This window comes from Orcinus orca, chromosome 2, assembly GCF_937001465.1.
Source record: "Orcinus orca chromosome 2, mOrcOrc1.1, whole genome shotgun sequence".
Taxonomy (NCBI): domain Eukaryota; kingdom Metazoa; phylum Chordata; class Mammalia; order Artiodactyla; family Delphinidae; genus Orcinus; species Orcinus orca.
Window position 1 is genome coordinate 155,979,499 of NC_064560.1, and position 13,506 is coordinate 155,993,004.

At 37.8% G+C, this 13,506-nt stretch overlaps 1 protein-coding gene across 1 annotated transcript in view; it reads right to left on the reverse strand.

Annotated features, from left to right (window-relative positions):
- Window positions 1–432: 432 nt before the first annotated feature.
- The window catches only part of DLGAP5 (DLG associated protein 5), a 38,212-nt gene continuing 25,138 nt past the window's right edge, over window positions 433–13,506 (reverse strand). The window contains exons 14-19 of the mRNA XM_004279327.4: window positions 10,221–10,440; window positions 6,987–7,170; window positions 5,157–5,217; window positions 4,095–4,338; window positions 3,208–3,257; window positions 433–586 (exon numbers count right to left, since the gene is read on the reverse strand). Of these exons, the coding sequence (XP_004279375.1) occupies window positions 446–586; window positions 3,208–3,257; window positions 4,095–4,338; window positions 5,157–5,217; window positions 6,987–7,170; window positions 10,221–10,440 (900 nt within the window). The 3' untranslated portion in view covers window positions 433–445. The remainder of the gene's footprint in view (window positions 587–3,207; window positions 3,258–4,094; window positions 4,339–5,156; window positions 5,218–6,986; window positions 7,171–10,220; window positions 10,441–13,506) is intronic.

Below are 13,506 nucleotides of genomic sequence, written 5' to 3' on the forward strand. Positions count from 1 at the left end.
ATGTTCATAAGCTCTGAGTAGGTATACTTAACATTTAAGCTTATACATTTTAAACAAGAGAGGCAAGGCACAGTACATTTTTATTCTGCATGGTTAATATACAAAATTTCCCCACTTCCCTTGAGATACAGTATCATATCTAAAACATACTTTGATGAACACTGAATATTGAAATAGTATACAGTTGTTCCTCAGAATCCTGGGGTGGGGGGTATTGGTTCCAGGACACCCCCCCTCCCCTCATACACATGCACAGATATCAAAATTCAAGGATGCTCAAGTCCCCAACAGTAGGCCCTCAGTATACGGAGGGCTGCTGTATGACACTATATAGATGGATTGAATAGAAGTGAACACAAATACTTATTCTTCAACTTTTCAATATTCTAAGAATATACCACAGCACTGATAACATGAAGAAAAACGTCTGGATTTATTTTTAAATTCAAAATTCTTCTGGTTGATCTCCACTGAGGGGCTTTAGAGGTGAAAACGTAATCAGGTTACCACCAAAGGGAATGTGTCTGGTACGTTCTTGATGTCTTCTTTCCACCTGAGTGAATGTATTACTGCAGTTTAGGCCTGGCTAGAGAATAAATTTAGAGAAGTCACTAAAGTAACCATCAAGAGTTTCACCAATTAAGTTTTCAACATTGCAAATTAGTAATGGATTAACTAATAAATGACGTTTCTTATACACAATAAAAAGTTATTAATGACATGATTATGCTACTTTCCATGGATCTAATTTCAACACATAGTTTTTTTTAACTGAAAAGCATATTAGGAATATATGCCTTAAAAGGTGATTAGTAATATGTAAATGGACTTCAGCAACATATGCAGGATGAATAAAACTGAGGCCACTTATGCAGATTCCACAAATCCTAGTCCATATAATTGTACTTAATAGGTCTTTTACTAGTGTGATCCTGCTGGGATCCTTTTCTTTGTTCCCTCTCAAACCCTACTTCAAGTTCAAATGATGCACAGAGCTAGTAATAATGTGGGTCTAAAATAGACAGGTGGACCTATTAAAAAAAAAATCCAAAAATATAACTTCTAAAATTTATGGAAGTGGAAAATAATTCACAGGGAGACTAAGTTTTAAGATACTAAGATTTATCAACAAGATAATATATGATAACTGTGAAGCAATTTTAATCATATTACTAATGTATCAAAAATAGAATATTATGATTCATTAACATCCAGATTTACTTATAATACCACATATTATCAGAACTAATCATTCAGAATTCAGCTCTGAGAACAAGATTAAATCAGGTTTATATAACTTGGCCTTATGCTGAAATCCCTGTCTCTCTAGGTCTCAGCCTAGGATTAAAGAAACCCAAGACTGGGACTTCCCTGGTGGTGCAGTGGTTAAGAATCCGCCTGCCAATGCAGGGGACACGGGTTCAAGCCCTGGTCCGGAAAGATCGCACATGCCGCAGCAACTAAAGCCCGTGAGCCACAACTACTGAGCCTGTGCACCACAACTACTGAGCCCGTGCGCCTAGAGCCTGTGCTCTGCAACTTACAATGAAGAGTAGCCCCTGCTCGCCACAACTAGAGAAAGCCTGCACGCAGCAATGAAGACCCAATGCAGCCAAAATAAATAAATAAATTAATTAATTAAAAAAAAAAAAGAAGGCTTGGACTGGGACTTCCCTAGTGGTGCAGTGGCTAAGAATCTGCCTGCCAATGCAGGGCACACGGGTTCCAGCCCTGGTCCAGGAAGATCCCACACGCTGTGGAGCAACTAAGCCCGTGTGCCACAACTACTGAGCCTGCACGCCTAGAACCCATGGTCTGCAACAAGAGAAGCCACCACAATGAGAAGCCCGCGCACTGTAACGAAGAGTAGCCCCCGCTCACCACAACTAGAGAAAGCCCATGTGAAGCAACGAAGACCCAATGCAGCCAAAAATAAAATAAATAAATTTATTTTTAAAATAAATAAATAAAGAAGGCCAAGACTAAGAAGGAACAGTGTGGTCGCAGTAACACACTCCGTTCAGCTCCTGAGATGTAGCCACCCCAGAAGCCTGAATACAAGGAAGGCATCTTCGAAAGATAATAAAAGTCAACATATTCAGAGGTCCTTAAGAAATTAGTGGCTTAAGGACGCCAAGCATTTGCCAGGCTTCATGAGGTTAACAAAAATTGTTTCTGTTTGATCCTACATTTGCCTTAATGAATTTTTTATATTCTGAGATCGAAGATTAGCAAACCAAAGCCACTCCCTGATTTATTTTAGCAATTGGTCCTGGAAAATTTCAAGGTAAGGTTATAAACCAGAGTTGTTGACCATGGCCACATGTTAGAATCGCCTGACAAACGTCCTAATACAGATCATTGAAATAAAAATATCTGGCAGTAGGGGTGAAAGCCAATGCTGTAAACACTTAGTAGGCAAGAGAGCACTATTCCATTCATGCCCTACTATTCAGTGCCAGCACCCATGAATGCGAATCAGACAGCTCTGCCTAAAGAGGAATGTATAGTTAATAAGGGAAATAGATTCCTGAAAGTACAATATGTTTTAGGAATACAGTATCATTTATTCATATTATACTCTTAAAAAGAGATTCAATGTGTGCACTGTATGCATTGTGCACCTGTGCCTATACAGAAATTAACATGCGAGAGATGAGAGCTTATACAGGAAGGCTTCACAGATGGGCAAATGTTTGCACTAGATTTAAAGGCAAGAGGTCACTAAAAGTAAAGGCTGGGGAGCTTCCAAATAAAATAGCAGGACATAAATATAGTAATCTAAAAGAACTAGAATGAAAATAAGCAATGACTGAAGGTAGGACAGACATTATCTCCCCAACTGTAAGCTTCAGAAGTATAGAAATCTTGCATTATATTTTTCATACATCACTGAGAACTACCCAGCATAATCCAAGCTACGTATTAGATGTTCAAGTATTCAACCACTTTGTCACAACAAATTTGATACATAAACCATATAGAGAATTAAATCTTCAGAGTTTAATACTAAAGCACACTATATTTTAAAGTATTAATATAACAATTTTTCCCATTTTGAGAAAAAATGAATAAAAGTGGATTTCAGAGTAAATAAAACAATGACAAGATGTAAACTTTGCACGTAAATTGAAAAGTGAGTAATATTCATTTTATAAAACAAATCTGGAATATAAAGAACTTTTCAAATCAAGTTGGAAAACTTACTGAATCAAGAAGATGGCATTCAGTAGTGAGACTTTTATTATCAAATAGTACTGAAAAACAAAAAGGAATAATTTTTAACTTTTAAAGTAATATTCTCGCAGTTAAGTGTTGTTAGAAAGGAACAAAGCCTTGAAAGATATGAAAAATTCCATACATCATATGCTAAGAAAAATATGGATCATCTTATGCTAGAATATTTTTTTAAATGTAGTTAAATTTCTTTGTAAAATTCTCATCCTTAATTTCAGTATAAAAAAAGGCTTCTATAAGTAAATCTCATGCTTGTAATTTAAAGGTACCCAAAAGATGCCAGAACATAGCTGGAGTGCCTTAAATGTCTGACCAAGGTTATAATGTTTATTTTGCCTTAGACCCCAGCCAGAAGGGCACCATGCAGTAGCAGATGAAAATAGTAGGTGAAACCATCACACATTATATTATAACAAAAATACAAGAGCCATTTCCTACTGAACAATCACAACACAGTAGGTAGGAAAAGGCACTAGGGCAGAAAAAGAGGGTGTTTTGAAGAAAGGTTTGAGGATGTTTGATGGAAAAGAAGAGAACTAAAAAAACTTCAGGGTATTTTTCTGAGTCTTCACAAACAACAAAGGATGCCACATAGTTAGGTCTAATGTAAAGTGCTGCTGACATCCAATATGGATTAGTATCTGTTGTTGATTTTTAATGGGTCTACCTCAAAAGGTTTGGGTGGATAGTAGGGTACCACAACACAAACTAATTCTCACAAGACATTTATTGCAAGTGTCCAATTTCTCAACCTTCATTCTTGGAAACTGTATCCCGAAGTGTTTATAATAATCTATACTTTAGTCCAAGTTCATTTATTTAACAAAGCCTCATTTAAATATATTAAAAGACTTTACCTGACTGAGAAATTTTAGTTTCTTCTTCCTGCGAGATGTTATTTTGTGATGGTACATTTTTTTCAGGGCTAATCATCAAAACATCCTGTGCTGTAATTGAATTTAGCTCCATTCCATACACAACATCTGAAATTTCTTCCTTTTTGTTAGTATTAACATCATCTGCCGCTTTGCCAGCAAGGAGAGCCAAATTCATTCTTTCACTAGGCAAACAATTTATTTCAAAGTTTATCTTATTTACATCCTGGAAGTAAAAATGTTATTACATTTAATTACCCCAAATTGAAACAAACAGAAAAGTCTTATTGCTATTAAAAATAAGAAATAATACAAGGATGACATTCTGAGCACAAGCTAAAGAACACTGTAAATCCTACCATCTTGCTTCTTGAACAATTAGATAATATTACAGCAATAGTACAAATGAAGGAAAGTTTCTCAGCAAGTACCAACAGTCCAGCTCAGAGATTGGCAAACATTCCATGTGATAGGCCAGGTAGTACAGTTGACCCTTGAACAACATGGGTTTGAACTGCGAGGGCCCACTTATACGCAGAATCTTTACAATTGTAAATACTACAGGATCTGTGGTTGGTTGAATCCACGGATGCGGACCCACAAATATGGAAGAACCAAGTATAAGGGGTGCACCAACTGTAAGTTATACGTGGATTTTTGACTGTGCAGAGGGATGGCAACCCCTCATGCTGTTGTTCAAGAGCCAACTATAAATATTTAGGCTTTGTGATCCAAAGAGTCTCTGTACAAACATGAACACTCTACCGTTATATTTTGAAAGCAGCCAGATACAATACATAAACAAATGACTGTGGCTGTGATACCATAAAACTTTATTTACAAAAATAATCTTGATGTGAGCTGAAAACCAAATTGGTACTATGATCTCAAACAAGCCAAAGGTCTTTGAAATAAGAACTGTAATTCTATATGACTGCTTTAGATTTCCAATGGAAATTCTGGAGGTTGTTTATGGAGTTACTATATATAATGATATAAATAGATAACATACTGGGCTATCTAATGAACTGGAATAGGACTTACATGGTTTACTTCAATTAAGTCTTGTAATCCAGGACACTTAGCATCTTCTACCATGCTGTTCCTGAAAAAGGAAAAAAGCAGCATTGTACTCAGATAATTAAACATTTTGCTATGTTTTGACTTGTGTTTTGAGACTATCCTTTATGGGTCAAAGATGCAGCCTCATCCAAGATCAGGCCTGTTCCAAATAGATTAGTTTTGGATGACAGCTACTTCAGGATGGCCTTACAAACCAAACGCATTTTCGTCAGAAAGCTCACAAGCTGTGACCGTGCTGGTCAGTCTGCTGGCAATCTTTTGAACCTCAGCCAAATCCAGAGCCACATACTAGAAAAAGTCAGGATAAAGCTTAATTCTGGGGGATTAAAGCATCAACTCAATTATTGTATGGCTGGAGTTGCCTACCTTTACTTGTTAGCTAGTTATAGCACAATATATTTTAATCCTGAAGTTCTTAACTTGCATCTTACTAGAAACATTTGTCTCAACCTCTTGGAGTCATTTAAAAATATGTATATATACTCTATTTTTCTGGTTTTCAGCTTCACTTTGCCTTCATTGTACGAAGTTGTTTATTTGTAAGATGCTCTTTCAGGACTATTAACAGAAATAAAGTAAAAAAATTTTTAAAGAGTACTTGTAATATCACTTAAATACAATTTTGGATCTTCTTAGTACAGGATAATGAACTACAGGGTATACAAAGTAAAGTAACCTGCATTTAAGAAATGACAATAAATTGGTATTTTATAATCCACAGATTTCTAAAACATCTAAAATAATTTAATCCCTACAAAGGCTAAATATACTTTAGTTTATACTGAAAACTAGAAATTTTATAACTTGTTCCATGAAATATTTAAAAAGAAAAACTTTCATTTGTTTCCCCATTGAAATAGTCAATGCATAGGGTGTTCTTTATTTTTTGACAACCTTGTTTGGTGTGACGGCAGAATATTCAATGCTGTCCCATCTCCAGATTAATAATAAATCCAACAGTCCTATCTTGGCTCCAGACTACAATTTTATTTCCTACTTAAAGTATCTTTTTCCTATCATATTTCTGGTACATTTATGTTCCACGAACAAGGACTATATAGGTAATTTTGATGCATCTTTGCAGAGGCAGTACTATGTAGCATAAAGAATGTAGGTAACATCCACTCTCACCAACTGCAAGCTGAATTTGGGTAAGTTACTAACTTTTCAAGTTTCCTCATTTTTTAAAAATGGAGATCTAGTACCTCACATGGTTGTTTTGAGGATTAAATGAGATAATATATGATAGGAACCTTGAACAATGTCCAGCCCATAATAATTGTTCAGTACATATTAGCTCCCCCTTCTCTCACTGCCATCTGTCAAGTCAGCAACCTCAAGGTACTTTCTATAATGGCCGGTACAAAAGTGCCTCCCTCTCAACGACACTGCAGGGAGGTATCAGCACTGTTTTGTGGATGATGAATCTGAAGCTTAGTGAGTTAATTAAACTTGTCCTGAAGTTTCATAGCTAGTATGTCATAGAGCTGGTTTTGAGCTCAGATCTGTCAAGCACCAAAATTTCACGCCGTTTATCAACAAAGAACACTATATTACTTCTTTTCTTCTTGGTTCTGCAGCATTTACTTTGCCCATCTAGATATCACCATTTACCAATCTGAAATGTGAAGCCCTAATTTCCTCATTTATAAAATAGAAGTATTGCCTATACGTTACAGGGTCATTGTGAAATTTAATAAACAATACATATCTTGCATACTTAACCAGGTTAACAATCTGAAATGGTATTTAATGTCTGCATCTGTTAAACTCTTAATATTAAAGAAATACCTGTTTCCAGGAATATTTGAAATCAAAGTCTTATCAACATGTTCACTTTTGGTGCCTTGAGGATCAGGATTCTCTGGTGATGTGGTTTGTCTTAGAACGCCCATCTCAGCCCTGCTCTCAGACGCAGCTTTGCTGGCAGACTTAGGTATTCTAAGTCGTTGAGAAAGACATTCAGAAGAAAGTCCTAGAAGATGAGAGAAATCATCTTAATACCAAAAAGCTCTTTCATTCATTTTTCACTATAACTAGGAAGACAGTGCAAATTCTTCCTATTCCCCTACCTTTCTCCTATAAAATAATGTTTGTTAAAGTCAATGCCCGGGACTTTCAGTTAAAGATAGTACTGAATACACACACTAAACTGCTTCCTCTTGACATTCCACTACTATAAACAGTAACAGATAATCTTGAAAGGTTGAATGCTACAAGGACAAAGCATCCTTTTTTTTTAAGGTCAGTGGCTTTTAAAATTTGAAATATAATTTTCAAGGACAAAGGAAACTAAACCAGAAACAACAAAACTCAGAAAAATTTGGAAGCGTAATATAGATAGATGAGTGGGATATTACTTAGTAGACTCAAGAAAATAAATCCTAAGCCACTAGTCAGGAAAGATGTGAATCAACCCAGTTTATACTGCAGCACCTCTCAAAAGAATTGGTGGCCTCAAGAATCTCTGCAAGCAGAGGTAAAAACAGGAAGATTGGTTCAAAGTCAGTTTAAAGAACAATTAGTCCAGATTCCTTTCCTCATTATGCACAGCTGGGAAACTGTCAACAACCCCCTCCCACCACCAAGATAAAAAAAACTAGAGGCTTATCTCCCCAAAAAGGTGAAACAGGGCATCTCTGGTTTAGGGGATAAGGTTGAGAGACAGGTACTATATGGTAAAGGGGGGATTAAATGAGTATTATTTAAATTGTTGATACACTCAGTTTCCCTCCCCCCATGTGGTTCCTAAAAGACTGGAAGCCAGAATTATACCCTCCAGGCAACAGATCAGAAGGATCTTCTCTGGGGAATCTAACTAGCCCATGAGAAAAGACTTAAATACAGTGATGATGTGCAGGTTCCCAGCATAATGGTGCAGCTAAATCACCCCACAGTAAAGACCTTATTACCCACACGCTGCCGTGCAGAGTCCCGCTCTTAACCACGAGCAAGCAGTGAATGATCATCAGACACCCGATGGAAGACTCTAATACGAGAGACAGAAACCAAAACCAAACAGATGAGAGTACCTTGGAACAAATTATCCAAGGGAAGAATACGTAAAAGCTATCGTTAACGTCTGTAGAAAAATAAGACAGTGCACTTACGAAACAAGTACAGAATGTTATAAAATGGAACATTCAAAGACTAAGAAAGAGTTCTTGGGAATTAAAAACATGATAGCCAACAGGAAAGTTGAAGAAATTCAGGAAGTAGAAGAAAATGACAAGTACAGGAAAGAATGATGAAAACAGTCTATTTACCAGGAGAAAGATAAGAGTTTCTGAAAGAAAGATCAGAGAAAACCAAGGAAAGTACATCAAAGGAATAATTCAAGAAAAAAATCTACACCTTGTTTAGAGAGGCCTGTAAACAATACCCCAAGACTCCTTTAAGCATTGGAAGTGGTTGCCTTTAGGAAGTGACAAACGGGATGAGTGGGGCTTCCTGGGGGACTTCTGTTTTGTAACAAACCTCATATAAACTATGAGTTCTACAATTAAAACTCTATTGAGTTCTATAATTAAAAATCAATTTCAGAAAGATCAATTTTGATCAAAAACCTTGATCTCTCTGGTCATAAGTACCAAGATGGCTCCCTGAAAGAATAGACAGTGGTGGGCCCATAGTCATGGAAACCACTAGGATCCTTGGGAAGTAAGTAACAAGGACCCATGCCATTAGCAGTGAGGCAATTCCTGGAGTCCAGGGAGTGCAGCTGCTTGGGGTAAAGGAAACACACCAAAACCACACACTAGGTGTGATACCTAAATTGACAGGGAGGTAATAATATACTTGAGGTGATAAATTTACATTTTAATGTAAATATTAAGTAGCAACTCAAGTTTATTGTCAGAAATCTTCCAAGTGGACACAGTTAAATAATAGGAAAAAAAATCCCTTCTCCTGATTAGTACTTAAAGAGGACTTAGCCCCTTTCTCCTTGAAAATAAACATCTAGCACTTAAAGCATTAATAGAAGTGTCAGACTTCCCTGGTGGCGCAGTGGTTGAGAGTCCGCCTGCCGATGCAGGGGACATGGGTTCATGCCCCGGTCTGGGAGGATCCCACATGCCGCGGAGCGGCTGGGCCCGTGAGCCATGGCCGCTGAGCCTGCGCGTCCGGAGCCTGTGCTCCGCAGCGGGAGAGGCCACAACAGTGAGAGGCCTGCACACCGCAAAAAAAAAAAAAAAGTGTCTACCAAGATTGAAGGAACAGATTACCTCAACTATGACCTCTCATTATATGGCTTATATATAATTTCAATCTAGGTAAATAAATTCAATCTAATAAAGATAGCCTATGAAAAATAGCTATTGAAAAATACAACCAGAGTTAGAAAATCATAAGAAAGAATGGTTTCCTGAAGTAGTAAAAGCTGGTTACACTGCAATATTTTAAAATTAGGAAAATGGGGGACTTCCCTGGTGGTTCAGTGGCTAAGACTCCGCGCTCCCAATGCAGGGGGCCCAGGTTCGATCCCTGATCAGGGAACTAGATCCCACATGCCGCAACTAAGAGTTCGCATGCCGCAACTAAGACCCGGTGCAGCCAAATAAAAAAATTAAAAAAAATTTTTTTTTAATAAAATAAGGAAATTGGTATATTTACTGTATTTCAAAAAGATAAGAGGGGCTTCCCTGGTGGCGCAGTGGTTGAGAGTCCACCTGCCGATGCAGGGGACACGGGTTCGTGCCCCGGTCTGGGAAGATCCCACATGCCGTGGAGCGGCTGGGCCCGTGAGCCATGGCCGCTGGGCCTGCGCGTCCGGAGCCTGTGCTCCACAACGGGAGAGGCCACAACAGTGAGAGGCCCGTGTACCGCAAAAAAAAAAAAAAAAAAAAGATAGGAGGAAAATTTTTACTCCAAATGAAAATTAAACCAAACCCACCTTCCATAAGCTATTTCTCAGAAATCACAGAAAACACATAAATCTTCATGTGAAAACTATTTTTCACCTCTTACACAAGCTCCCATCCAACCCAAATATTTCCGTTTAGTAGTCTCAGCAGAAAAACTAACCTGAGAATGATTTAACGGGACTTTCAATTCTGAAAAATCCAGCATCAAACACTATTTTATCCACTTCCTTTGGCATTGCAGAGGCTGCTGCCTCAGCATGTTCTTTCTGCTTAATTCTCTCTCTCACTGCATTTTTTATGGCAGCTAGGCGATTTCTAGCTGCAATTCTTCCACCATCATCCTGTTTGGGTTTACTCACTATACCTGAGACAACTTTTTTCTGTGAAGAGAAATTATGACTTATTAAAGAGATTCATTACCATCTTATAAGAAAAACAAATAAGGCATACATGAAATACTCAACACATTCATCATATACTTACCAAGCTCCTAATACGTGCTAAAATGCTTGGGGGCGGGGGTTGGACTTCCCTGGTGGCACAGTAGTTAAAAATCCACTTGCCAATACAGGGGACACAGGTTCAACCCCTGGTCCAGGAAGATCTCTCATGCCACGGAGCAACTAAACTCATGCACCACAGCTACTGAGTCTGCTCCGAAGCCCATGGGCTACAACTACTGAGTCCGAGTGCTGCAACTACTGAAGCCTGCGTGCCTAGAGCCCGTGCTCCACAATAAGAGAAGCCACCGCAATGAGAAGCCTGCACACCGCAACGAAGAGGGGCCCCGCTTGCTGCAACTAGAGAAAGTCCACATGCAGCAACGAAGACCCAAAGCAGGCAAAAATTTAAAAATAATAAATTTTTAATAAATAAATAAATAAAATGCTGGGGGTCAAAAGGTAAAGGACAAAGTTCCTGCCCTCAAGGAGGTCTCAGCTTCACAGTGGAAGAGCTAGATAAGGACACTGAGAAGAATAAATGTCGTGTTAGAAATAAATTCAGAGGGCTGAATTTATCAATTAATCAACCTTCAGAGGCACCAAGAAAGGCTTATAGGAAGTAGCACCTGAGCTGAAATCACAGCTAGGTGGGCTACAAGATGGGATGAGGAAAGGGCTACGTAGAGAAAATAGCATGTTTGCAAAACCAGAAATGAAAGAAAGCACAGAGGAGTTGGCAAGAGGTAAGTAACAGCTAATTATGATCCCTCACATGTAACCATTTTGAGGAGCTACATTTACACAGAGGACAAAGTAATAGAGGTTACTGATGATTTTTAATCAGGAGGTTAACATTATCAAATTTGCATTCTGGAAAAGTCACTCTGTGTCCAGCCTGGAGAATGGATTGGAGGGTTACAAGCCAGTTAGGAAGGCGATTACTTCAGTGATACTGGAAAAAGATGCTAGTAGTTAGATTACGGAGGGAAAAATGGAAAAAAGTAAACAGATTCAGGAGATATGAGGAAGAATTGAGAGGACTTAGCAATCTTTTAGATAGGTGGAATGAAGGTGGTGAAATACAGAAAGGAAAGGACCACAGAAGATAGCCAGGTTTCTATCTTGGACGCCTGGAGGGATGATAATACCATTCTCTGAGACAGGGAAACATCGATGTGTGTGAAGATGATTTCAGTTTGGGATACATAGATTTTAAAGTATTACTGTGTCAGCAGTAAGAGTGGTTTGAAATACAGATTCGGGAATCATCGCCGAGTGGGTAAGATTGCGCATGAAGAATATGGAAGGAGAGAAGAGAGTTGAGGTAGGAACTGGAGTATCACAAACACTTAAGGGATAAATGGAAAGAAACTTGCAAACATGACTGATAAAAAGGGACAGAGGTAGGAGGAAAATCAGTATAAAATAATTTCAAGAAAGAGGGAGTAGACTGTATTTAATACTGCAGAGGGAGTAGATTTTATAATTAAGTACCTAATAACTGCAGCAATTAGTGGATCAATAACCTTGGTTATAACTGTTCTGGAAGCATAGAGGGGGTGAAGCTGAATTGCAGTGAGTTGGAAAGGTAAGTGGGAATCAAAATAATAAAGACAGAGTATAGACAACTTTTTCAGGAAGCTTGTCTGTGACTGGGAAGAAAGAAATGGGAATGGGGGAAGGGGAGGTACAGATAACTGTAAGAGATGTGGACCTCACAGGTTTAGCTGTTGTTGTTTTGCTTTTTCCTAATGTAAACAGAGATAAGACCCTTAAACATATCTAAAAACTGATGGAAAAAAGGGAAAGATGGAAACAGGATAAATGATGGAATGAGAGGCAATGAATAGGAGGTAGAAGGGAATGGTAACAAAGTATAGGTAAAAGATAAATTTTATTTTATTTGTCCAATATCTTAACAGTAGCCTATAAATAAAGTAGGAGGAGAGAGACACCTGGTGACAAGGGGCAGAATTACAAGGCTCTGATATACTGCTGTACTGATACAGCCATTATCTGCATCACTGATGATATTAATGTTTCCAGGACTAAGTACTCAATAAGAAATATCCACAGTAGCTTCAAAATGTTCAAGAATCCTTCACTGTTTAGTAGATTTAAAACTCATTCAATCAATTTTGTCAATGTCCTTTGAGTCTTTGTCATAACAATTAGTAAAATAATTTTATTAAAATGTTTCTTTAATACTCTAACAGCTTAAACTCCTAAGGATTCAAAACAGTTTTGCTATGGATTACATAGCATGATAAAGTACCAATCTAGAAACCTGATTTTATAACCACAGACATTTTTCTAAAATCTAAAAGGAAAACTGGCAATGCTCTACTGTGGTTTGAGAAGCATTCATCTGAATCAAAAACTCTGAGTTTAAAACATTACTAGAAAAAATTCTACAAATAGATAAGAATGGAAGCTATCATGATAAAGTAATAGGAAATTTTACAAGACAAAGTATAGGGAAGAAGACAGACATTCTAAAGAGCCATTGTTCCTCTTTCTTTTCTATTTAAAAAATTATTTCAGGACTTCTGTGGTGGTCCAGTGGTTAGGACTCCGCATTTACATTGCAGGGCGCCCAGGTTCGATCCCTGGTCGGGGAGCTAAGATCCCGCAAGCCACTCGGCATGGCCAAAAAAAACCCAAAAAATCTTTCATTTTGAAATATATCACACAAAAGCACAGCCTACTGGATAAGAATAGGAATTCTGGAATGAGAAAGTCTGGCCTGAAACCCAGCTCCAACTTGGGCAAGTAACTTAATCTTTCTGGGCCTCATATTCCTCAACTGTAAAATGGGGATAACAGTACCCACCTCAGGAGGCTTGTTGAGGATTAAATGAGTTAAAACATGTAAAGTATTTGGAACAACATTTGTCACATACTAAGCATTATATAAATTATCTAATTCTACCATTATTATTACCAAAAAATGTATAAACACAATTTAAAGAATAAAACAAACACACACACACCCACTATGTA